This window comes from Cherax quadricarinatus, chromosome 55, assembly GCF_038502225.1.
Source record: "Cherax quadricarinatus isolate ZL_2023a chromosome 55, ASM3850222v1, whole genome shotgun sequence".
Classification (NCBI taxonomy): Eukaryota; Metazoa; Arthropoda; class Malacostraca; order Decapoda; family Parastacidae; genus Cherax; species Cherax quadricarinatus.
The window spans coordinates 17,653,652-17,678,651 of NC_091346.1; the positions used below are offsets into that span (position 1 = coordinate 17,653,652).

General features: G+C 41.1%; 1 protein-coding gene across 1 annotated transcript in view; it reads left to right on the forward strand.

The window, feature by feature from the left end:
- The window catches only part of LOC138854350 (opioid-binding protein/cell adhesion molecule-like), a 275,215-nt gene that overhangs the window by 210,283 nt on the left and 39,932 nt on the right, over window positions 1-25,000 (forward strand). The window contains exons 4-5 of the mRNA XM_070096967.1: window positions 15,613-15,842; window positions 16,332-16,442. Coding sequence (XP_069953068.1) covers window positions 15,613-15,842; window positions 16,332-16,442 — 341 coding nt within the window. The remainder of the gene's footprint in view (window positions 1-15,612; window positions 15,843-16,331; window positions 16,443-25,000) is intronic.

The window sequence follows — 25,000 nt, forward strand, 5'->3', positions numbered from 1 at the left end:
GCTTTAAGCAGAGGCATGATAAAGCACACGGTTCAGGGAGAGTGACCTAGTAGCGACCAGTGAAGAGGTGGGGTCAGGAGCTATAAGTCGACCCCTGCAACCACAACTAGGTGAGTACAACCAGATGAGTACACACACACACACACACACACACACACACACACACACACACACACACACACACACACACACACACACACACACACACACACACACAAACACACACACACACTAAAACAATAAAAACCGACTAAGTAGAACCGTGTGAAAGAATTCAATGAAAGTTACCAGAGTATATGTAAACAATGGAGGAAGACTCTCTGCCAGAACATGAAAGAGGATAGCAAAATAGCCCAGAGCTGGCAAACTTTGAAACACGGAGCAAGAAATTAGAGAAATTGCTCACAGGTTGGTGCATCAGAGACGGAGGAACCAGACCATATACCGCCTTGGGTATTAGGGGGAAAATAAAGACATGTTCAGTTAAATGGAAGAATTGCTAGTGACGTTTCGCCCGTGCAATGTTTTCATCTCATCACAAAGAGAATCTACTCGTGACTTGATACAGACATTGTATTTAAAAACACTCATTAAGTTCGTCACTGAGTTCGTTACAGTGTTATAGAGTTGCAGGTGAAGAAGTACTGAAAGCAAATTCCATACACAGTTCTAAGAGTAGGTATGATAAGCCCCATGAATCCAGGAATAGAATGTGTTCACTCCTACGGTAGGAATTCTGTACCCGAGACGCGACCCCCGCTTTCTTAAAGTGAGTCCAGTGAAAGTACCAAATATTGCAATGGCAGAATTCAATAAAAAACGTTACCGCGTAGCCCGGACGCCGATGATAAAAAAAACACTGAAGATTTCTATGCAATATCCGGAAACGTTTGTGCCGTATCATATTAAAAAGAAAGAGTGGAAAGAATTTATTTCCCTACGTTACAGAGGCTCTGCGGAAAGCTGTAAGCTCTCTGTGTTGCCAACCCCCCCAAAAAAACACAAGAAAAAGTACACGAGGAAAACATCTGCTCAAAAAAAAAAAAAAATGCTTTTCCGTCACGGTATAGGTGGCGTGGTGTTTCGGAGCGGCTTATGTCTGTCGTTGTGAGTGTCAAAATTTGAGAAATTGTGAAATGTCGTTGGCTGAAATGCGTATGTGTGTGTGTGTTTTGTACTGATGTCGCAAACCCTGGTTGGTTCCAGCTGGCTGACACATGCCTCGTTCCCTCCCTCTCTCCTGTTTGTAGTTAAAACTTCAAAAAAAAAAAAAAAAGTGGATAACCCACAGGGATTGTACATTCTTGTTGAAGTATACTTCATAGGGTATGTGAAGCACTATTTTATTATTGGATCTATTCAATTGCATATTTATTAGCATTTCGGTGAGAATTCAATCAATATCATCTGGATACCTTCCCTGAATAGAAATATGTCTGAGTGAGACAGGCTTGCCCTTACAGCAGGGCAATTTATTGGCAAACCATCTGTCAATCACAGAGTGAAAATCATCTGTTTACCAATCCAGGTCTTCAGTAAATTATAAAATATGAACACAGTCATCCTATACAAATATATTTACAGGTTTGCATGAGAAATAGCTGTCCTTGGAGACAACATATTTAGAGTAATACCTGAACACAAGTTCAGGTATTGAATTCCTGACTATACTGTATCGAATACCAAGCTAGTCATACAAGATAAATTTCACAAAACTCTTAAGACCTGCACAAGTATCAAATTGTCCAAACAGAGTATGTGTGTGCAGATACCCACTAGGCTGAGACTAAGTCCACACAATACAGTGTGAGGACAACTCCAAGGCAATCATAGCCCAGTTAGCCCTAGACGAGGCTGAGTCCACAAAGCTGGACAAATATTAAATCCACTTACTATGCAGAAGCAAACCTCTTCCAGAGACTTAGTACCTTCCATGTGAAGCACAGTCCACAAATAACCAGCACATAGGAGAGAGGAGCTTACGACGACGTTTCGGTCATAGTGTGACTTTGTAAATGGTCCAAGTCGGACCGATACGTCGTCATAAGCTCCTCTCTCTTATGTACGGGTTATTTATGTATTGTTCCAATCACAGTAGAATCCAATACATCAGGCATTAAAGAATAACAACATCAACTCAAAGTCGCACGATTATGCACTTAGTCAACGCTAAAAGTAAACATTTACATTAAATCACTAAACAGACAAACTCTAAATAAGGTACAGATATAGTTACACACTGTTAGAAAGTTTTGTTTAATGGGTTTTAAAGGCTACCTACAACAAGAGGGCCATTAAGGCTGCATGTCACCCGTTTACCAGTCAAGAACACTTTAATCTCTAAAACAGAGACAAAGATAAACTGTTGATGAATAAATACTGAGAGACACACAACTCTAGCTATTTATGTCAGATATGCAAGTTTCAACAAAATGAATTTTCACTGTATTTTCACTGAAACGTTCGTAATTATGCAGTGCAATAAATAACGTAACGAAAATTGTCTTTCCTAGTGCCTACGGATAAATTACTTTTATATACTGACGATAAAGGTGAGGGTGACTTTTATATGTTAAACCCTGACGTGACACCTCACTCAGAGAAGGTGACACCTCACTCAGAGAAAGTGACAACACCTCACTCAGAGAAGGTGACAACACCTCACTCAGAGAAGGTGACAACACCTCACTCAGAGAAGGTAACAACATCTCACTCAGAGAAGACAACACCTCACACAGAGAAGGTAACAACACCTCACTCAGAGAAGGTAACAACACCTCACTCAGAGAAGGTAACAACACCTCACACAGAGAAGGTAACAACACCTCACTCAGAGAAGGTAACAACACCCCACTCAGAGAAGGTAACAACACCTCACTCAGAGAAGGTAACAACACCTCACTCAGAGAAGGTAACAACACCTCACTCAGAGAAGGTAACAACACCTCACTCAGAGAAGGTAACAACACCTCACTCAGAGAAGGTAACAACACCTCACTCAGAGAAGGTGACAACACCTCACTCAGAGAAGGTGACAACACCTCACTCAGAGAAGGTGACAACACCTCACTCAGAGAAGGTGACAACACCTCACTCAGAGAAGGTAACAACACCTCACTCAGAGAAGGTGACAACACCTCACTCAGAGAAGGTAACAACATCTCACTCAGAGAAGGTAACAACATCTCACTCAGAGAAGGTAACAACATCTCACACAGAGAAGGTAACAACACCTCACTCAGAGAAGGTAACAACATCTCACTCAGAGAAGGTAACAACATCTCACTCAGAGAAGGTGACAACACCTCACACAGAGAAGGTAACAACACCTCACACAGAGAAGGTAACAACACCTCACTCAGAGAAGGTAGCAACACCTCACTCAGAGAAGGTAACAACACCTCACTCAGAGAAGGTAACAACACCTCACTCAGAGAAGGTAACAACACCTCACACAGAGAAGGTAACAACACCTCACTCAGAGAAGGTAACAACACCTCACACAGAGAAGGTAACAACACCTCACTCAGAGAAGGTAACAACACCTCACTCAGAGAAGGTGACAACACCTCACACAGAGAAGGTAACAACACCTCACTCAGAGAAGGTGACAACACCTCACACAGAGAAGGTGACAACACCTCACACAGAGAAGGTGACAACACCTCACTCAGAGAAGGTGACAACACCTCACTCAGAGAAGGTGACAACACCTCACTCTGAGAAAGTGACAACACCTCACTCAGAGAAAGTGACAACGCCTCAGTCAGAGAAAGTGACAACACCTCACTCAGAAAAAGTGACAACACCTCACTCAGAGAAGGTGACAACACCTCACTCTGAGAAAGTGACAACACCTCACTCAGAGAAAGTGACAACGCCTCAGTCAGAGAAGGTGACAACACCTCACTCAGAAAAAGTGACAACACCTCACTCAGAGAAGGTGACAACACCTCACTCAGAGAAAGTGACAACGCCTCAGTCAGAGAAGGTGACAACACCTCACTCAGAGAAAGTGACAACGCCTCAGTCAGAGAAGGTGACAACACCTCACTCAGAAAAAGTGACAACACCTCACTCAGAAAAAGTGACAACACCTCACTCAGAAAAAGTGACAACACCTCACTCAGAAAAAGTGACAACACCTCACTCAGAAAAAGTGACAACACCTCACTCAGAAAAAGTGACAACACCTCACTCAGAAAAAGTGACAACACCTCACTCAGAAAAAGTGACAACACCTCACTCAGAGAAAGTGGCAACACCTCACTCAGAGAAAGTGACAACACCTCACTCAGAGAAAGTGGCAACACCTCACTCAGAGAAAGTGACAACACCTCACTCAGAGAAAGTGACAACACCTCACTCAGAAAAAGTGGCAACACCTCACTCAGAGAAGGTGACAACACCTCACACAAATCTAACCCACCAAGTTGAATTGTTCGCCTGACTAAGAACACCGTATTTTCGTTAAAAATATTTCTACCTTTGATATTATGAGCAATATTCTGATCGACAAAATTGTCAAGTTTATACATTCCAGAACACAAATTTGAAATATATGTACTATGCTTGATAAAAATGAATCCAAAGTATTTCCTTAAACTGGAGAATTACAGAGAAGTAATTCCTTGGCATTTATCCACTCTACACAATGCTTTGTTCATTGGATGTATGAACGGAAGGATCGTTTCCTAAAGATTTCCAGAGGGCATCCTATTGACTCACGAAATCGTAATGACACGATTGCAAACAAACCATACCACGGGTGGGGTTTGAACCCGCGATCGGAGAGTCTCAAGATTTCTATTATCCGTTAATAGTTCCAGGAATCATCACACCTGCTGCTCGATCTCAAACCAGGCTAAAATTAAAATGAAAACATTACTATAATTAGAACTCATATTAAAAATACAGGAAAGAAGAGATAAATTCACATTTAATGCAAATAAAGATTTGTCAGAGCTGGCTACCATTTGCATGTTCACGAGACTCAAAGAATGTAACAGCAGTTCTGGAACAGCGCAAAACGGTTAAAAGGCCTTTCCGTTTTACACTCGTATGACAGTATATGTGCTTAGTGTGACTTTTTAAATGGTCCAAGTCAGACCGAAACGTCATCGCAAGCTCCTCCTACGTGCGGGTTATTTGTGTATGTGTGGTTTCTCGGCACTAGGAGAAAAAAGAAGAGGACAACGAATAGTTTTGGGGACTGGAGTATGGCAGACACTGGCGACTGAAAAAAAAAAGTCTTCCTTTACCTCACTCAAGCTATCCATTCAGAGCGAACACCATTTCTGCTCTTGGTAATCCGCTTTGCCCTTCCTCGCTTCTTCACGCTTCAACGGGATTTATAAGCTTTTATTTTTCTGTTCCATTCAATAGACTTGTTTAAGCTTGTCCTTTCTTTAAACTGAAAGGAAATGCTTTAACATAAAATGCTATTCTTAAATACTGTGCTAGAATTACAGGAGAATTCGTATGTGGTCTATAACATGCAAAGTAAATTGCAGACTGTGATATTATTATTATTATTATTATTATTATTATTATTATTATTATTATTATTATTATTATATTAATTTGAAACAATAAACTTGTGTGATAATTCAGCGAAAAAACGCGGTAAAAGCTTTATCCTGTGCCCGCTAATTGCAAACAGACGAGCTACAATTCAGAATACATTTATCCCAGAATACTGAATTTTGCCAAAGGAAATCTTTCAGACCATGAAAGAAGGCTTCGGCAAACTGTTGTGTAACCCAGTGTTTAAAAATATATCAAACACACAGGAGACGTCAGACATGGCAGATATAGCATGTGTTGTTCCACAGGGATCAATTCAAGGACCCACACAGTTTCTGTTATGAGACCGTTCTGGCTGGGATGACCTCTTTCCTTGACAATATTGGTATCGGTTCTTGAATCCACACAGTTCTTGACACAAGAAACCGATCTACTTGTAGAGATCCTTCCTTAATGTTGATGTTTGTTTAGGTGTCTATACACCATCTGTCGGATGACAGGCACATAGCCACAAACCATAGCAATGACAGCAACAATAGCATTGCCAAAAGAAATAAGAGAAACAATTAAAAAAACGCAGTAACAGTGACAGCAACAATATCAATAACACTAGAAATGACAACACTAACAATGACAACGAAAAACAACATTAACAAAGCAGTAACAAGAACAGCTGCAATAACAAAAAAACACTCAAAAAAAATCAGTAAAGCCCCGAGGGAAAAAAATAATGTCTATTCACATAACAGGAGAACGAAACAACACATAACACTGGAGCCTCGGGCACAGCCATCACAGAGCCGGATAAAGAGGAATAATCTTCAATATTCCAATTTTTATTCTTCGTTGACGAGAAATGGGCCTTTTTGTTCCCCATTGAAATTTGCCTCGCGAGGAGAAGGAACGTTTTTGTAAACACTTTTTTATTGCGACAACGTTTCGGGCAGTCTAGCTGGGTACTTTCAATCGAAATTGATGCAGTCATTTTCTGTGGTATAAAAAAACCCTCATTTTATCTTTGTTCTCCAGCAGTTTGTCATCAAAGGAAAGGTGACCAAAAGATGTAAATGCATCTACCATCACTCGAGTGACAGGCGTCTTTGTGGAATTCCAGCTTCCACAATGTCGGTTAATTGTGGATTGTTCCGACAGCGGTTTAATGGCTTTTATTCGCATTATCCTTATATTCTTGCCTTCAACATTTCCCACTGTTAATTAGCTACTTTCTCCGTTTGTATCTCCAGTCTACCTTTTCCCTGTAACCTATTCCCCCATTTCTTCTAACCTTTTATTTAATTCTTCTTCTGTCTCTGATCTTTTCTTTCAGTCCTACCCAAAGTTTTATTCCTTTATCCACAACATTATTTCTATCATCCAAACCGTTAACAGCTTAAGTTTCAGGGATCCCATAATAGTTCAAGCTTCAGGGATCCCATAACAGTTCAAGCTTCAAGGAACCCATGACAGCTCAAATTTCAGGGTCACAAAAATGTAAATGCTAAAAGACTGGAACTCTAACCCGAGTTCCAGTTTCTTAGCGCTTCCTTCAACCTTACCTCCATCTATTCACCGTTTAGTTCAATTCAACGTCCATTCTTCTATCCTTACTCATTTTTCTCTGTTAAATACACACCTCATCCATCCATCCATCCTCCCCAGCACTACATCCATCACCATAAATCCATCAGCACTCCATCATGTTTCTCTTCTATGTTTTTCAAAGAAAGACGAGTTTTCCATGAGGAAAAAAATCAATAATATTGAGAGAGAGAGAGAGAGAGAGAGAGAGAGGGAGAGAGAGAGAGAGAGAGAGAGAGAGAGAGAGAGAGAGAGAGAGAGAGAGAGAGAGAAAGAGAGAAAGAGAGAGATTCTACTATGTAATATAAAATATACTTCAAGGCTACACATGATTATAGCTACTTAACAGATAATGTTAGAAAGCTTAAAAATTAGCTGAAACACGTAACATAGCTTTCAGCTTGTAAAATTGAATATCATTGTGTAAAAAAAAAAGAGATAAAAAGAAAGAAAAAAAAAACAAAAAAAAGAAAGAAAAAAAAACAAAAAAAAAAGAAAAAAAAAAAAAAAAAAAAAAGAAAGAAAAAAAAACAAAAAAAAAAAAATAAAAAAAAAAAAAAAAAAAAAAAAAAAAAGAGAACATAAATTACGAGAAAGATAAGAAAAAAATCGCAAGAGACAAAAGATATCACAAATGCAAAACGTAAATGGAAAGTATAGGAATAAGTGAAACGGAAGGGATCTTCGTGTTTGGGTGTCCCTCTATCAGATCACGCTACAAGCATGTATTTCGATCTATCAGGCCAATCTACTAACATGCCTCAATTTATTTGGTAGTACCATTAAGCATGTCACTATATATCAGGCCACACTGCAATCATACCCTTCCATCAATCTGCAGGACAAGCAAGTGGTATGCGTCTCCTTGCGTCATCAAGTGTATTTTTGTCCGGCTAAACTACGTGTAACTCCATCTATCAGGTGGCTCTACAAATAAGTTATCATATAATGAGAGAAAGAAGAGAAAGAGAGAGAGAGAGAGAGAGAGAGAGAGAGAGAGAGAGAGAGAGAGAGAGAGAGAGAGAGAGAGAGATAAGAGCTATATGAGCTTGGGGAAATAGATGGCAAGTAACATTTGCACCTGAGAAAACGCAAATGATGATCGTCTCTAGGCACCATGATGGTAATGCTGGTGCAGTAGTAAGGATGAATGGGAGGGTGTTGGCACCTGGAGAAGAAGTTGATATCCTTGGGGTGAAATTTGACTCCAAACTAACCATGAAGAATCATGTTGTAAATCTTGCAAACAAGGCATCCAGGAAGCTTACAGCACTTCGCCGTATCTCGCATCTGCTTGACAGTAGGGGTTGCAAGATTCAGTAGGAGGCACAAGTACGCTCACAACTTGAGTATGCTCCACTTTCTTGGTTTGCCTGCCCCCCTCTCATCTGCGACTGCTTGACAGAGTAGAGAACAGAGCAAGACGTCTCATCTCTCGCCTGGACCCATCCTGGATAGATCTGTCATTTCAGCAGAGGCTTCAACACAGGAGGGATGTGGGTGGCCTTACTGTTATGTACAAGGCCAATATTGTCAAAGTACCACACTTGGATCCACTTCGAGGACAGCGTGAAACAAGCTTTATACCACAAGACGGGCAGAAAGCAGCAACTTCACTCTGGCTGTACCCTTCTCCAGAACATCGCTCCATCTGAGATCATATATACCCAGGATGACTCGAGTATGGAACACATTCGTACAGCATAATGATGTCAACGAGATAAAGTCAGTTGATCAAATGTAAATGCTGGCCCACAGATGGCTCCAACTTCATCCTGTTCCCTACTTGTATGTCTCATAACAATAAAAATGCTTTCAAATGAGCTGATGTAGGTAGCAGCTCTTAGCTTACCAATAAAGTTAGGAATCCTTAGCCTTGTCAAACCCTGTGTAAAGAGAGAGAGAGAGAGAGAGAGAGAGAGAGAGAGAGAGAGAGAGAGAGAGAGATAAGAGAGGGAGGTGAAGGAGGTTGGGATAATGAAAGCAGGGTCAATAGTGGGTCTGTTTGCCAGCACCTCCCCTGTGCTCAACATGTAAATTATGGAGCCCAGAAGATATACCTCAGGCGAATATTACCTAAATCTTACGCATATTTCACACATTTTGTCATATTTAGGGACATAGCGGGAGTAACAGAAAATGAAACTTACATGCATACAAGCACACACACACACACACACACACACACACACACACACACACACACACAGAACCACGGGGGGGGTAGAATGATAGCTCTAGGCCTTTCGTGTTGCAATCAACATATCATCAGCAGCTTCCAAAGTTGCAGAAAAGAGGAGGATGTCCAAGCAAATGCGATCCCGGGGAACGTCTTCACTCCAGTGAAGACGCTGCCACAACAAAAAGACTGGCAATTAACCCGCAGTGAAAAATAGAGTTAATCAACCCACAGGAGAAATATCAGGCAACCTACAGGAAAAAGTACCAGTCAACTCACAGGACAAAAAGAGTGACAATCAGTCCACAGGAAAAAGAGTGACAATCAGCCCACAGGAAAAAGAGTGACAATCAACCCACAGGAAAAAGAGTGACAATCAATTCACAGGAAAAAGAGTGACAATCAGCCCACAGTAAAAAGAGTGCCAATCAACCCACAGGGAAAAGAGTGACAATCAGTTCACAGGAAAAAGAGTGCCAATCAACCCACAGGGAAAAGAGTGACAATCAGTCCACAGGAAAAAGAGTGACAATCAGTCCACAGGAAAAAGAGTGACAATCAGCCCACAGGAAAAAGAGTGACAATCAGCCCACAGGAAAAAGAGTGACAATCAGTCCACAGGAAAAAGAGTGACAATCAGCCCACAGGAAAAAGAGTGACAAACAGTCCACTGGAAAAAGAGTGGCACCCAACCCACAGGAAGGAAAAGAGCGGCAATCAATCCACAGGAAGAAAAGAGTGGCAGTCAACCCACAGGAAGGAAAAGAGTGGCAACCAACCCACAGGAAGGAAAAGAGTGGCAACCAACCCACAGGAAGGAAAAGAGAGGCAAACAACCCACAGGAAGGAAAAAAGTGGCAAACAACCCACAGGATTTTTTTTAAACTGATAATGAGATTCGAAAGAGAATCATTAAAAAAATATTTTTTTTTGTGTGTGTGAGGGTCAGTCCTGAGAGCCTAACTACCTAATTGCTTTAATGTCTGTCATTAAGAGCGGTTTCTGCTAGTCGACGTAATTGTCGTAGGTCGTGAAGCTGCTTGTTGAAAAAACTTATATAAAAAAACCGATGGGTTTCAAAGATAAGATTGGTACAGTTCCTCTATTTTTGAGTAAAATTGATCAATAATGTGATGGGAGGGGGTGGAGGAGGAGGAGGATGAAGAGAAGGAGGAAGAGGAGGAGAAGGAGGAAGAGGAAGAAGAGGAGGAGGAAAGATAAGGAGATGAAATAGACAGAGTAAACAGATCGAAGGAAGACAGAGAGAGAGAGAGAGAGAGAGAGAGAGAGAGAGAGAGAGAGAGAGAGAGAGAGAGAGAGAGAGAGAGAGAGAGAAGAGGGAGATAAAGATTGGGGAGGGAGAACGTGGTAAAACTTGGGAGATGAGAAAGAAAGTCACAGAGACAGACAGGAGAGGAGGAGGGTACACGGAGAAAGGGATAGTCAGGAGAAGAATGGAAGAGACAAAAAAAAAGGAAGAAAAGGAGCGAATGAGAGGGAAGAGAGGGATGGAAAGGGAATGAAAAGTGAGAATAAATTTCGTCAAAAGTTTTTTCCGGGGATTCAAGAAAGAAATAAAGGTGTTGCTGGGAAATAAATCTGCAGGGATTGGGTTTTTTTTCCCCCTGAGCACCGGGGAATAAAAGAAGAGAATAAGAGAAGGGAAGAACAAGAAGAATATAAGAAATTGGTGTATTTAGCCCTCTGGAGGAAGCAATGGCCGGAAGACATCGCTGCTGGACGGGAAAATGGAAGTTTTTGTGAAGTCTGCTTCATTGTTAGTCTTCTTTCTGTTGGCTCTGCTTCTGCTGCTGCTGCTACTGCTGCTGTTGTTGCTGCTGCTGCTGCTGCTGCTGCTGCTGCTGCTACTGCCTGCTGCTGCTACTGTCTGCTGCTGCTACTGCCTGCTGCTGCTGCTGCTACTGCCTGCTGCTGCTGCTGCTACTGCCAGCTGTTGCTGCTGTAGTCTGACTCTTTTCCTGCTGCTGCTATTGTCTGATTGTTTTACTTGTGCTGCTGCTGTTGGGGCTGCTGTAGTCTGCGTATTCTGCTGCTACTGTCTGCTGCTGCTGCCTCTGTTGTAGTTTGATTATTGTGCTGTAGTCAGCTGTCTCTGCTGCGGCAGTCTGATTCTGCTTCTTCTGCTGCTGCTGTTGCCGAAGTAGTCTGCTGTTTCTTTGATGCTGCTGTTGTTGCTGTCTGTTGTTGTAGTTTGATTTTTCGTCTGCTGTTGTTCGGTGCCGCTAGTGTATGTTGCTGTGTCTGTCTGGTGCTGCTGCAACTGCTGCTGCTACTACTAGTAGTGCTGCTACAGCTATCGCTGCTTCAGCTGCGGCTGCTGCTTCTACTACCATTGCTGCTACTGCTACTGTCAATACTATCGTTGCTTCTGAGTATTCTGAAGCTGCTGCTGCTGCTGCTGCTGCTGCTGCTGTTGCTGCTTCTGCCACCGTCCTTCCTACTTGTTTTGCCCTGATGGGATTGGTTGGATTTTGCTGAATTCTTCCTACTTCCATTGGATTCGGCAGATGAAATCGGCTTTATTTACTAGGTCTCTTCCTGGACCTTTCCTCGGCTTCCTGATAAACTCACCTCCTACTACTGATCTGTTTTCATGTTTACCTCGTTCATCGTCTCTTTTTTCTTGCTGGAGTAATTACCAGTATATATATATAGCAATATATGGATATGTCGTGCCGAATAGGTAAAACTCGTGATTTTGGCTTATATAGCAACTCTCGTCTTGCCGAATACGCCAAGTGATAATTTATGTATGCAATAATTTCGCAAAGATCATTCAGAACATGACGAAAAATATATATTTCATTGTGTTTGTTTATTATTAAATTATTGTAAACTTAAAGATATTTAGTTGGATAAGGCTAAATTAAATTGCGCTTGTTATAATAAGTGTAGGTAAGTTTCCTAAGGTTCTTTAGGTACAAAATTATTAATTTTTACCTTAACGTAAATGAGAAAATATGTCATTAAACGTATAAGAGAAATATGTCAGAAAAGACTAGATATTGAATGAGTTCTTGCTAACTGACCAGTTTTATCTATTCGGCACGACATGCTGAACGTAAGATTGCGTGATCCTGTGGTTTAGAGCGTCATGTGTTTTCGCTCACCATGAGGCGGGCCAAAACAACATGGGATCGAGTCCTTGGCTAGTCGCAGTGTTGTTATTGATCAATACCACTCGTTCGTGGTTACAATTATATATATATATATATATACATACATATATATATATATATATATATATATATATATATATATATATTATATATATATATATATATATATATATATATATATATATATATATATATATATATATATTTCAACAAGTCGGCCGTCTCCCACCGAGGCAGGGTGACCCCCAAAAATAAGAAAATCCCCAAAAAGAAAATACTTTCATCATCATTCAACACTTTCACCTCACTCACACATAATCACTGTTTTTGCAGAGGTACCCATAATACAACAGTTTAGAAGTATATACGTATAAAAATACACAATATTTCCCTCCAAACTGCCAATATCTCAAACCCTTCCTTTAGAGTGCAGGCATTGTACTTCCCATTTCCAGGACTCAAGTCCGGTTATATAAAATAACCGGTTTCCCTGAATCTCTTCACTAAATATTACCCTGTTCACACTCCAACAGCTCGTCAGGTCCCAAATACCATTTGTCTCCATTCACTCCTATCTAACACGCTCACGCACGCTTGCTGGAAGTCCAGACCCCTCTCCCATAAAACCTCCTTTACTCCCTCCCTCCAACCTTTTCGAGGACGACCCCTACCCCGCCTTCCTTCCCCTACAGATTTATACGCTCTCCATATCATTCTACTTTGATCCATTCTCTCTAAATGACCAAACCACCTCAACAAACCCTCTTCTGCCCTCTGACTAATGATTTTATTAACTCCACACCTCCTAATTTCCACACTCCGAATTTTCTGCATAATATTTACACCACACATTGCCCTTAAACAGGACATCTCCACTGCCTCCAACCGTCTCCTCGCTACTGCATTTACCACCCAAGCTTCACACCCATATAAGAGTGTTGGTACTACTATACTTTTATACATTCCCTTCTTTGTCTCTATAGATAACATTTTTTTTTGCCTCCACATATACCTCAAAGCACCACTCACCTTTTTTCCCTCATCAATTCTATGATTAACCTCATCCTTCATAAATCCATCCGCTCACACGTCAACTCCCAAGTATCTGAAAACATTCACTTCTTCCATACTCCTCCTCCCCAATTTGATATCCAATTTTTCTTTATCTAAATCATTTGATACCTCATCACCTTACTCTTTTCTATGTTCACTTTCAACTTTCTATCTTTACACACACTCCCAAACTCATCCACTAACCTTTGCAATTTTTCTTTAGAATCTCCCATAAGCACAGTATCATCAGCAAAAAGTAAATGCGTCACTTCCCATTTTGTATTTGATTCCGCATAATTTAATCCCACCCCTCTCCCGAACACCCTAGCATTTACTTCTTTTACAACCCCATCTATAAACACATTACACATCCCTGTCTAAGACCTACTTTTACCGAGAAATAGTCTCCCTCTCTTCTACACACCCTAACCTGAGCCTCACTATCCTCATAAAAACTCTTTACAGCATTTAGTAACTTATCATATATATATATATATATATATATATATATATATATATATATATATATATATATATATATATATATATATATATATATATATATATATATATATATATATATACTACTCGTGTCTGTACATACAGTATTTTTGATAAGTTCAGTTAGAAAGCTTACAATGTCTCACGATAAGCTGTTGTCAGTTCGTCGATCTTGTGCTCATCCAGAAGCTGGTTTGATCTCATTCTTACCCACCATCGCACTGAGCACCCCGGCTCCCTCTGGACACATGTTTTATTGTTATTACTGACCTGGTAATTTTTCAGTGTTTCGTTTACGGGTACAGGTGCTGAAAAATACCGACTCTCTTTACCCGATAACACATGAGGCAGTTCAACCGTGAGTTGCAACTTGAGGCGCTATAAAACAAAACAAACGAGCAGTATGCACTTGTTAATGAAGCAGGAAGGACCGAAATGTCATCTGAAGCATAATCCTCAAGTGTGTGCACCTCGTTTGTTGTTCCTGCTACGGTATTGTGACTTAAAACACATTGGTATTGGAACCTTTGCTAGCAGATGATGTTTTAAAACACATTTGTATTGGAACTTTTGCTAGCAGATGATGTTTTAAAACACATTGGTATTGGAACCTTTGCTAGCAGATGATGTTTTAAAACACATTGGTATTGGAACCTTTGCTAGCAGATGATGTTTTAAAACACATTGGTATTGGAACCTTTGCTAGCAGATGATGTTTTAAAACACATTGGTATTGGAACCTTTGCTAGCAGATGATGTTTTAAAACACATTGGTATTGGAACCTTTGCTAGCAGATGATGTTTTAAAACACATTGGTATTGGAACCTTTGCTAGCAGATGATGTTTTAAAACACATTGGTATTGGAACCTTTGCTAGCAGATGATGTTTTAAAACATAACTTTGATTTTAATATTCTTAAGTAGAGAAGGTATATCAAGAAGGTCTTCATTGTAAGAGAGAACCAACATATTCTTGGATGAATATGACTGTTTGTCCATTTTTACATAACCATCCTCGGTAAGGGAAATTACCAGCAGAATAAACGCTTTGAGTCATTTCTGGATCAGAGAGAGATGGAGAGAGAGAGAGAGAGAGAGAGATAAAGTATTTGTTTATGTGTGTGAGAGGAGAGGGAAAGAGGGAACAGAGCTTCACCTTTATCGTGGTTATCGTGGTAAGTATAGAGCGAATTTACATACATCAAAGCTGGTTGGCGTTATCTCACGTGCCTTGCTGGAGCGTCGAGTGAAGTTATTATCGCCTCTCCATCTGGCTAGATTTTAGTGTGAGAGAGTGTATACACACACACATAATAGCTGTTTCTTGAAAGTACTCTAAGAGACTTGTTTTATTATTACTATTATTATTATTATTATTATCATTATTATTATTATTATTGTTATTGTTATTTTTGTCATTATTATTATTATTATTATTATTATTATTATTATTATTATTATTATTATTATTGTTAGTTTTGTTGTCATTATTATTATTATTATTATTATTATTATTATTATTATTATTATTATTATTATTATTGCTATTATTATTATTATTATTATTATTATTATTATTATTGCCACCATTACCAAGACTATTCTTACCTCAAGTGTCGCTCCTTCTCTCACAGCTACGACTCGAGAGGTCGAGAGGGCAACATGAGAGGAGGAGGTCGACCTCAGCAGTGGGGGGACGAGGAGGCGTGGGGAGTGGAACAGCGGGCGTGGTTCGACACTACCACCACGCCCGCCCACCTGTTGGTGCGGGACGTACGTGGGCGTGATGAGGGTAACTACAGGTGTAAGGTACACTTCAAAGCTTCGCCTTCGTGGTCGCAGAGGATTACTTTGAATATCAAAGGTGGGTGGTGTGTGTGTGTGTGTGTGTGTGTGTGTGTGTGTGTGTGTGTGTGTGTGTGTGTGTGTGTGTGTGTGTGTGTGTGTGTGTGTGTACGTTTCATACACACACAAACACACCCTTAATACCTTTCATGTTGAGAGACTTTAACGCCCCCATTAGCGTTTTTAATACACATACACACAATAAGGTACGTTCCAGCATTAGTTTTTCTATCTTCATTGCGCATGTGGAACCCTTTTATTGTATAAATACTTACAAATAATAATATTTATTATGATAATAATAATGATTATAATTATTATTATTCTTAATATTGCTGTTGACGATGATTTTTAGGTAAAAAACACAAGTGCAATTAATACAACATTTTCTTGTGGCAACGTTTCGCTCTCCATGAGCTTTATCAACCCGGTAATTTTACCATTATTACCATGATATTTTTATTTATAGTAACAATTACAACAACAAAAATCTTCTTTAAATCCACAGATCCGCCAGGGTTTCCCAGAATCCAAGATGAATCCGGAAGAAGACTAGAGGGTCCCATCGGCCCATACGAAGACGGATCCAGCATCCGGATGATGTGCCTCAGTTCGGGAGGTAATGTTATAGCTAGGGACTGTTCTACCGTGATTGGTGGATCTCTGAAGGTGCTCTTCTGTGATTGATGGGTGTCTGAGAGTGGTTGTCAGTGATTGGTTCAATTCCGAAAGTTGACTACTGATATTAGTTGGATTCCGAGAAGGCTGTATCTTGCTGGAGGTTTCTCTGTATTCACTGTACCTTACTGTAGCTCCTCCTGTAGTTGCTGCACCCTGCTGTAGTTTCTTCAAGTCATTGTACCCTGTTATAATTCCTCATTCCTTCTCAAATCACTATATCTTTCCGTAACTCCTGTAGTAACTGTGCCCTGCTGTAGCTCATCCGTAGTCACTGTAACCTGCTGTAACTCACCCTGTAGTCACTGTAAGCTGCTATAACTACCCATGTATTTACTGTACCTTTCTGGAACTTCCTCTATAGTCCATAAGACACTGTACCTTACTATAACTCTTCCTGTTGTCACTGTATCCTGCTGTAGTTCCAACTTAAGTCACTGTGCCTTGCTGTAGCTCCTCCTGTTGTTACTGTATCCTGCTGTAGTTCGTCCTTAAATCACTGTACCTTGCTGTAGCTCCTCCTGTTGTTACTGTATCCTGCTGTAGTTCGTCCTTAAGTCACTACACCTTGCTGTAGCTCCTAGTGTAGTTGGTGTACCCTTTTCGGTACGTGTCGTAGGAAAGAGAGAGACAAGCATCTGAATATTTCAACGCCAGTGAAAGCAGGAGAAATGCGTTCCAACACTCATCGTCGGGATCAAAGGCTGTGGGCGTGGAGATGTGGGCGTGGGAGGTGGAAGCGTGGGTTGGACTGGAGATGTGGGCCTAGAAGCGTGAGGTTGAGGGTGGAGGCGTTGGAGTGGGAGTGAAAGTGTAGGAATCGAACGGAAGGAGTTGCCGTGGGAGTGAGGGTGTGGGCGTGGCAGTGGTGTGGGCGCGGGAGTAAAGGTATGGGCGTGGGAGTAAAGGTATGGGCGTGGGAGTGGAGATGTAAACGGGAAGCTTAATGAGGATGTCGGTAATGCTGTTGGTGGAGAAAAATGATGATTTTGGGGGCGATGATAATGATGATGATGATGATGATAATAATAATAATAATAATAATAATAATAATAATAATAATAATAATAATAATTTTACTATTAGTTCTACTACTATTGACGCTGCTGTTACTTTTAATAAGAATTATAATACTAATAACAGGAGAGAGAGTGAGAGAGAGAGAAAGAGAGAGAGAAACAGAGAGACAAAGACAACAGAAAGCGAGAGCGAGAGAGAGAGAGAGAGAGAGAGAGAGAGAGAGAGAGAGAGAGAGAGAGAGAGAGAGAGAGAGAGAGAGAGAGAGAGAGAGAGAGAGAGAGAGAGAGAGAGAGAGAGAGAGAGAGAGAGAGAGAGAGAGAGAGAGAGAGAGAGAGAGAGAGAGAAAGAGAGAGCTCCAGGGAGTCGAGACTTCACCTGCCTGAAGGTTCTACTAAACCGTCTCACACCGGCACAATGGATCCAGTGATCCTCTTGATCCATCACCATGGATCCCACTAAGCTTTCTCTCATCATATAGATCGTGGGAACAAACTTTTTTTATTTTTTCTTCCTATTTCTTCTTACCCTTCTTGTTGTCCTTGTCCGTCCTGTGCATTCACATTCTCTAGCTTTTTCTGTTCGTGATTCGTCTCATATTCCTGCTTGTGGACCATATTTCTCCTCTCTGATCCTCCTCCTCCTCCTCCTCCTCCTACTACTACTACTACCACTACTACTACTACTGTTACTATCACTGCTACTACTACTATTACTATCACTGCTACTACTACTACTACTACTACCACTACTACTACTACCACTACTACTATTACTACCACTACTACTAGTACCACTACTGCTACTACTACTACCACAACTACCACTACCACTACTACTACAACTACTACTACTACTACCACCACCACCACTACTACTACTATTACTAATACTTTTTATTTTCTAACGAAGGCATTACTAGTATTAAATTTCACTAGTAATGCCTTAACTAGTTATTCCCTTACTAGAATTTCTCCTTGACAACACAGTTGCGTCTCCATAATTTTCTAGCCTTCTGATTTTTGTAGTATGCTTTCTAGTTCTAAATGGCCCGTAATGGTTTAACACTTTGCAATAATTTACAATAACAGACCCGATATAATGTGTTCTCTAATTTGGTTTCGTTTTTTCCTAAACTGTCGGATTGTTTTTTTTTTTTAATTGTTCTCGAGTTTCATAGAAAGAATAGTCCTTCTATATATTTTTTTTATTTATATTTTTAGTTTATGTTTCTCTATAGCATTACATTTAAATGTTGTATATTTTGAGCTGTTGTCTGTTGTGTGCTATTTTGTGCTCTTGTCTGTTGTGTGCTATTTTGTGCTCTTGTCTGTTGTGTGCTATTTTGTGCTCTTGTCTGTTGTGTGCTATTTTGTGCTCTTGTCTGTTGTGTGCTATTTTGTGCTCTTGTCTGTTGTGTGCTATTTTGTGCTCTTGTCTGTTGTGTGCTATTTTGTGCTCTTGTCTGTTGTGTGCTATTTGTGCTCTTGTCTGTTGTGTGCTATTTTGTGCTCTTGTCTGTTGTGTGCTATTTTGTGCTCTTGTCTGTTGTGTGCTATTTTGTGCTCTTGTCTGTTGTGTGCTATTTTGTGCTCTTGTCTGTTGTGTGCTATTTTGTGCTCTTGTCTGTTGTGTGCTATTTTGTGCTCTTGTCTGTTGTGTGCTATTTTGTGCTGTTGTCTGGTGTGTGATATTTTGTGCTCTTGTGTGTTGTGTGCTATTTTGTGCTCTTGTCTGTTGTGTGCTATTTGTGCTCTTGTCTGTTGTGTGCTATTTTGTGCTCTTGTCTGTTGTGTGCTATTTTGTGCTCTTGTCTGTTGTGTGCTATTTTGTGCTCTTGTCTGTTGTGTGCTATTTTGTGCTCTTGTCTGTTGTGTGCTATTTTGTGCTCTTGTCTGTTGTGTGCTATTTTGTGCTCTTGTCTGTTGTGTGCTATTTTGTGCTCTTGTCTGTTGTGTGCTATTTTGTGCTCTTGTCTGTTGTGTGCTATTTTGTGCTCTTGTCTGTTGTGTGCTATTTTGTGCTCTCTATTGTGTGTTGTTGTATGTTGTTGTATGTTGTCTGTTGTGTGTTGTTGCATGTTGTGTGTTATTGCATGTTGTCTGTTGTGTGTTGCTACATGTTGTGTGTTGTTGCATGTTGTGTGTTATTGCATGTTGTCTGTTGTGTGTTGTTGTACGTTGTCTGTTGTGTGTTGTTGCATGTTGTGTGTTATTGCATGTTGTATGTTGTATGTTGTTGTACGTTGTCTGTTGTGTGTTGTTGCATGTTGTGTGTTATTGCATGTTGTCTGTTGTGTGTTGCTACATGTTGTGTGTTGTTGCATGTTGTGTGTTATTGCATGTTGTCTGTTGTGTGTTGCTACATGTTGTGTGTTGTTGCATGTTGTGTGTTATTGCATGTTGTCTGTTGTGTGTTGCTACATGTTGTGTGTTGTTGCATGTTGTGTGTTGTTGCATGTTGTGTGTTGTTGTATGTTGTGTATTATTGCATGTCTGTTGTGTGTTGTTGTATGTTGTGTATTATTGCATGTCTGTTGTGTGTTGTTGTATGTTGTGTGTTGTTGTATGTTGTGTGTTGTTGCTTGTTGTGTGTTGTGTGCTGTTTCGGTTATCTGCTGTTCACTGTTGCTTTTGTCTGTTGTCTAAGGTCTGTTGTTGCCTGTTTAGAGGTTTCATTTCTCATTCACAAAGGTCTTGCAATACACGAGAAGTATGGTATAATAAAATGTATGAAATAGCTAGTAAATGTGTGTGTGTGTGTGTGTACTCACCTACTTGTACTCACCTAGTTGTGGATGCAGGGGTCGAGTCATAGCTCCTGGCCCCGCCTCTTCACTGGTCGCTACTGGGGCTTCTGTGTGGGGGTGGGAGTGCGTGTACTCACCTAGTTGTACTCACCTAGTTGAGGTTGCAGGGGTCGAGTCCAAGCTCCTGGCCCCGCCTCTTCACTGGTCGCTACTAGGTCACTCTCCCTGAACCATGAGCTTTATCGTACCTCTGCTTAAAGCTATGTATGGATCCTGACTCCACTACATCGCTTCCCAAACTATTCCACTTACTGACTACTCTGTGGCTGAAGAAATACTTCCTAACATCCCTTTGATTCATCTGTCTCTTCAACTTCCAACTGTGTCCCCTTGTTACTGTGTCCAGTCTCTGGAACATCCTGTCTTTGTCCACCTTGTCAATTCCTCTCAGTATTTTGTAAGTCGATATCATGTCCCCCCTATCTCTCCTGTCCTCCAGTGTCGTCAGGTTGATTTCCCTTAACCTCTCCTCATAGGACATACCTCTTAGCTCTGGGACTAGTCTTGTTGCAAACCTTTGCACTTTCTCTAGTTTCTTTACATGCTTGGCTAGGTGTGGGTTCCAAACTGGTGCCGCATACTCCAATATGGGCCTAACGTACACGGTGTACAGGGTCCTGAATGATTCCTTATTAAGATGTCGGAATGCTGTTCTGAGGTTTGCCAGGCGCCCATATGCTGCAGCAGTTATTTGGTTGATGTGCGCTTCAGGAGATGTGCCTGGTGTTATACTCACCTCAAGATCTTTTTCCTTGAGTAATGTTTGTAGTCTCTGACCCCCTAGACTGTACTCCATCTGCGGTCTTCTTTGCCCTTCCTCAATCCTCATGACTTTGCACTTGGTAGGATTGAACTCCAGGAGCCAGTTGCTGGACCAGGTCTGCAGCCTGTCCAGATCCCTTTGTATTTCTGCCTGGTCTTCGATCGAATGAACTCTTCTCATCAACTTCACGTCATCTGCAAACAGTGACACCTCGGAGTTTATTCCTTCCGTCATGTCGTTCACAAATACCAGAAACAGCACTGGTCCTAGGACTGACCCCTGTGGGACCCCGCTGGTCACAGGTGCCCACTCTGACACCTCTCCTCGTACCATTACTCGCTGCTGTCTTCCTGACAAGTATTCCCTGATCCATTGCAGTGCCTTCCCTGTTATCCCTGCTTGGTCCTCCAGTTTTTGCACTAATCTCTTGTGTGGAACTGTGTCAAACGCCTTCTTGCAGTCTAAGAAAATGCAATCCACCCACCCTTCTCTCTCTTGTCTTACTGCTGTCACCATGTCATAGAACTCCAGTAGGTTTGTGACACAGGTTTTCCCGTCTCTGAAACCATGTTGTCTGCTGGTGATGAGATCATTCCTTTCTAGGTGTTCCACCATTCTTCTCCTGACAATTTTTTCCATGATTTTGCATGCTATACATGTCAGTGACACTGGTCTGTAGTTTAGTGCTTCATGTCTGTGCGTGTGTATGTGTGTGTGTGTGTGTGTGTGTGTGTGTGTGTGTGTGTGTGTGTGTGTGTGTGTGTGTGTGTGTGTGTGTGTGTGTGTGTGTGTGTGTGTGTGTACGTGTATGTTTCCCTGGTAACTGATACCTAAGTTCAGAATATAAACATTTCAAGAGGACACGAGAGGCTCTTGACAATTCATCTCATTCTGTACACTCTTCTTGACTCCATATATTTTTCCCCTTACTGGTAAAAATAAAAAAAAATGAATACTTTTTTTTACGTCGTCTCTTGTCCATTACTGAGTACTTCGTTTTTTTGTTTCTATCTTTTAACATGTCTTTAATCCTGGATCTATTTTTTATGCTTTTTGTCCTTGCATTCACGTTGGTAATCATTATTTCTTCTTTTTTTGGGGGGCTACTTTTGTTTACTTCTCTTTTTTTTATCTTTTTTCTGTTCTTTTTTTTTTGGGGGGGGGGGGTCATAATTTCTTTAGTATTTCCTGCTGCTGACACAATTTCCTTCCTTTGACATCTTTCTTTCCTCTGACTATTTTTTTCTCTGTGTCTCTATGTTTTATCCCGTCTCTTGTAGACATCATTCCCCTCTCTCTCTCTCTCTCTCTCTCTTTCTTTCACTGAGTTTTTTCCATTCTCTCTAACATTTTCCTTTTTTCTCTCTTGCCTCCCTCAGACATTTTTGTCCCTCTTTCTTCCTTACGTCTTTACTCTCAGTTTGGCTTCATTATCTTTTCTCTTTACCTCTGATGTAATTCCTCTTCCTGATTTCTTTTCTCTTTCTTTGAAATCTTTATTGACTAAGAAACATTTCTCTCTCCCATATTTTTTCGCTATGATATCTTCTTTTGCCTTCATTTTCACCATCCCATCCACTGACATCATCCCATCCAATGACACCATCCCATCCACTGACACCATTCCATCCACTGACACCATCCCATTCACTAACACCATCCCATTAACTAACACCATCCCATTCACTGACAGCATCCCATTCACTGACAGCATCCCATTTACTGACACCATCCCATCTGCCGACATCCCATCCACTGACACCATCCCATCCTGTGACATCATCCCAAGCATCCCATCCACTGGCAGCATCCCAAACATCCCATACACTGACACCATCCTACATCCCATCCACTGAGAGCATTCCAATGACAGCATCCTATCCATCGACATTATCCCAAGCATCCCATCCACTAACGTCATCCCAAGAATCCCATCCACTGACATCCCGAGCATCCCATCCCCTGACATCATCCCAAGAATCCCATCTACTGACATTATCCCAAGCATCCCATCCACTGACATCATCCCAAGCATCCCATCCACTGACATTATCCCAAGCATCCCATCCACTGACATCATCCCAAGCATCTCATCCACTGACATCATTCCAAGTATCCCATCCACTGACATCATCCTAAGCATCCCATCCACTGACATCATCCCAAGCATCCCATTCCCTGACATTATCCCAAGCACCCCATCCACTGACATCATCCAGAGCATCCCATCCCCTGACATCATCCCAAGCATCCCATCCCCTGACGTCATCCCAACCATCCCATCCCCTGATATCATCCCAAGCATCCCATCCACTGACATCATCCCAAGCATCCCATCCACTGACATCATCCAAAGCATCCCATCCATTGATATTGCTCCATCTGTCCACTTACACAATTCTCACATCACTGCTTCAAGCACTAGAGAAGACACAAATCGTTTCATTTTCCCCCACAGGTTTCTCTCCAAAAAAAATACCTTTCGCTTGATGCGGGTTTAGAGCTTCCATAAACATCCGGGATTATTCGACGCCTGTAGCGACCATCTCGTTAAGAGAGGCAACGGCCGCCTTAACCAAAGCATTTGTATCGATTTAGGATATTACCAGCGGGGATTTATCCAAAGATTGCCAGTTTCAACTGGGATTTATCCAATGATTTCCTGTGAGGAAAAAAACGCTTGCATTTATGCATTGAATTTCTTCATCGTTGCCGTTACTCGCGTTTTTTCTCCCTTCGTGATGTTTTTATTTCCCTGGTCTTCAAGTTTTAGTTTGGTCTTCGAGTTTTTATGTGGGCTGGGTAGCGTTTTCCACGCCGTGTATTACAATAATGGGAATGCAATAGCAATAATAGCCAAAATGCATTTTCTTGCTGCTGCTGCATCCTAGTGACGCATTTTCGTAACAATTTCAATATACGAAGTACGAAAATTCGTAACCCGGAAACTGGAGATAAAAATGTTGAAATCTCTGTACCCTTTCGAACTATTATGATGTCCAAAATGGACTGATTTGTCGTTTAAAAGTTGATATCAGATTTATAGGTTAATCGTTATTTTTCCAGAGATAATATTATTTATATCTTTCTCCTCGACACCTTGGAATCTTACTTCTTAATAATTCTTGACAGTTTCTGGACTATCTAGTCCTTTGAGTATTTTTTATGTATGGATAATGTCTCTCTTTGCTATGTTTTCTTCCCGGGCGAGTAATTTTTTTTTACTCTTTCGACATAGTATTGCATTCTGGGCCTTTATGAACTTCCTCAGGTGTGTGTGTGTGTGTGTGTGTGTGTGTGTGTGTGTGTGTGTGTGTGTGTGTGTGTGTGTGTGTATGTATGTTGTGTGTGTGTGTATGTGTGCGTGTGTTTTGTGTGTGTGTGTGTGTGTGTGAGTGTGTATGTGTGCGTGTGTGTGTGTGTGTGTGTGTGTGTGTGTATGTGTGTGTGTGTATGTGTGTGTGTGTGTGTGTGTGCGTGTGTGTGTGTGTGTGTATGTGTGTGTGTGTGTGTGAGCGTGTGTGTGTGTGTGTGTGTGTGTGTGTATGTATGTGTGTGTGTGTGTGTGTGTGTGTGTGTGAGTACTCACCTAATTGTGGTTGCAGGGGTCGAGACTCAGCTCCTGGCCCCGCCTCTTCACTGATCGCTACTGGATCCTCTCTCTCTCTGCTTCCTGAGCTTTGTCATACCTCTTCTTAAAACTATGTATGGTTCCTGCCTCCACTACTTCACTTGCTAGGCTATTCCACTTGCTGACAACTCTATGACTGAAGAAATACTTCCTAACGTCCCTGTGACTCGTCTGAGTCTTTAGCTTCCAGTTGTGACCCCTTGTCCCAGTGTCCCCTCTCTGGAACATCCTATCTCTGTCCACCTTGTCTATTCCCCGCAGTATCTTGTATGTCGTTAT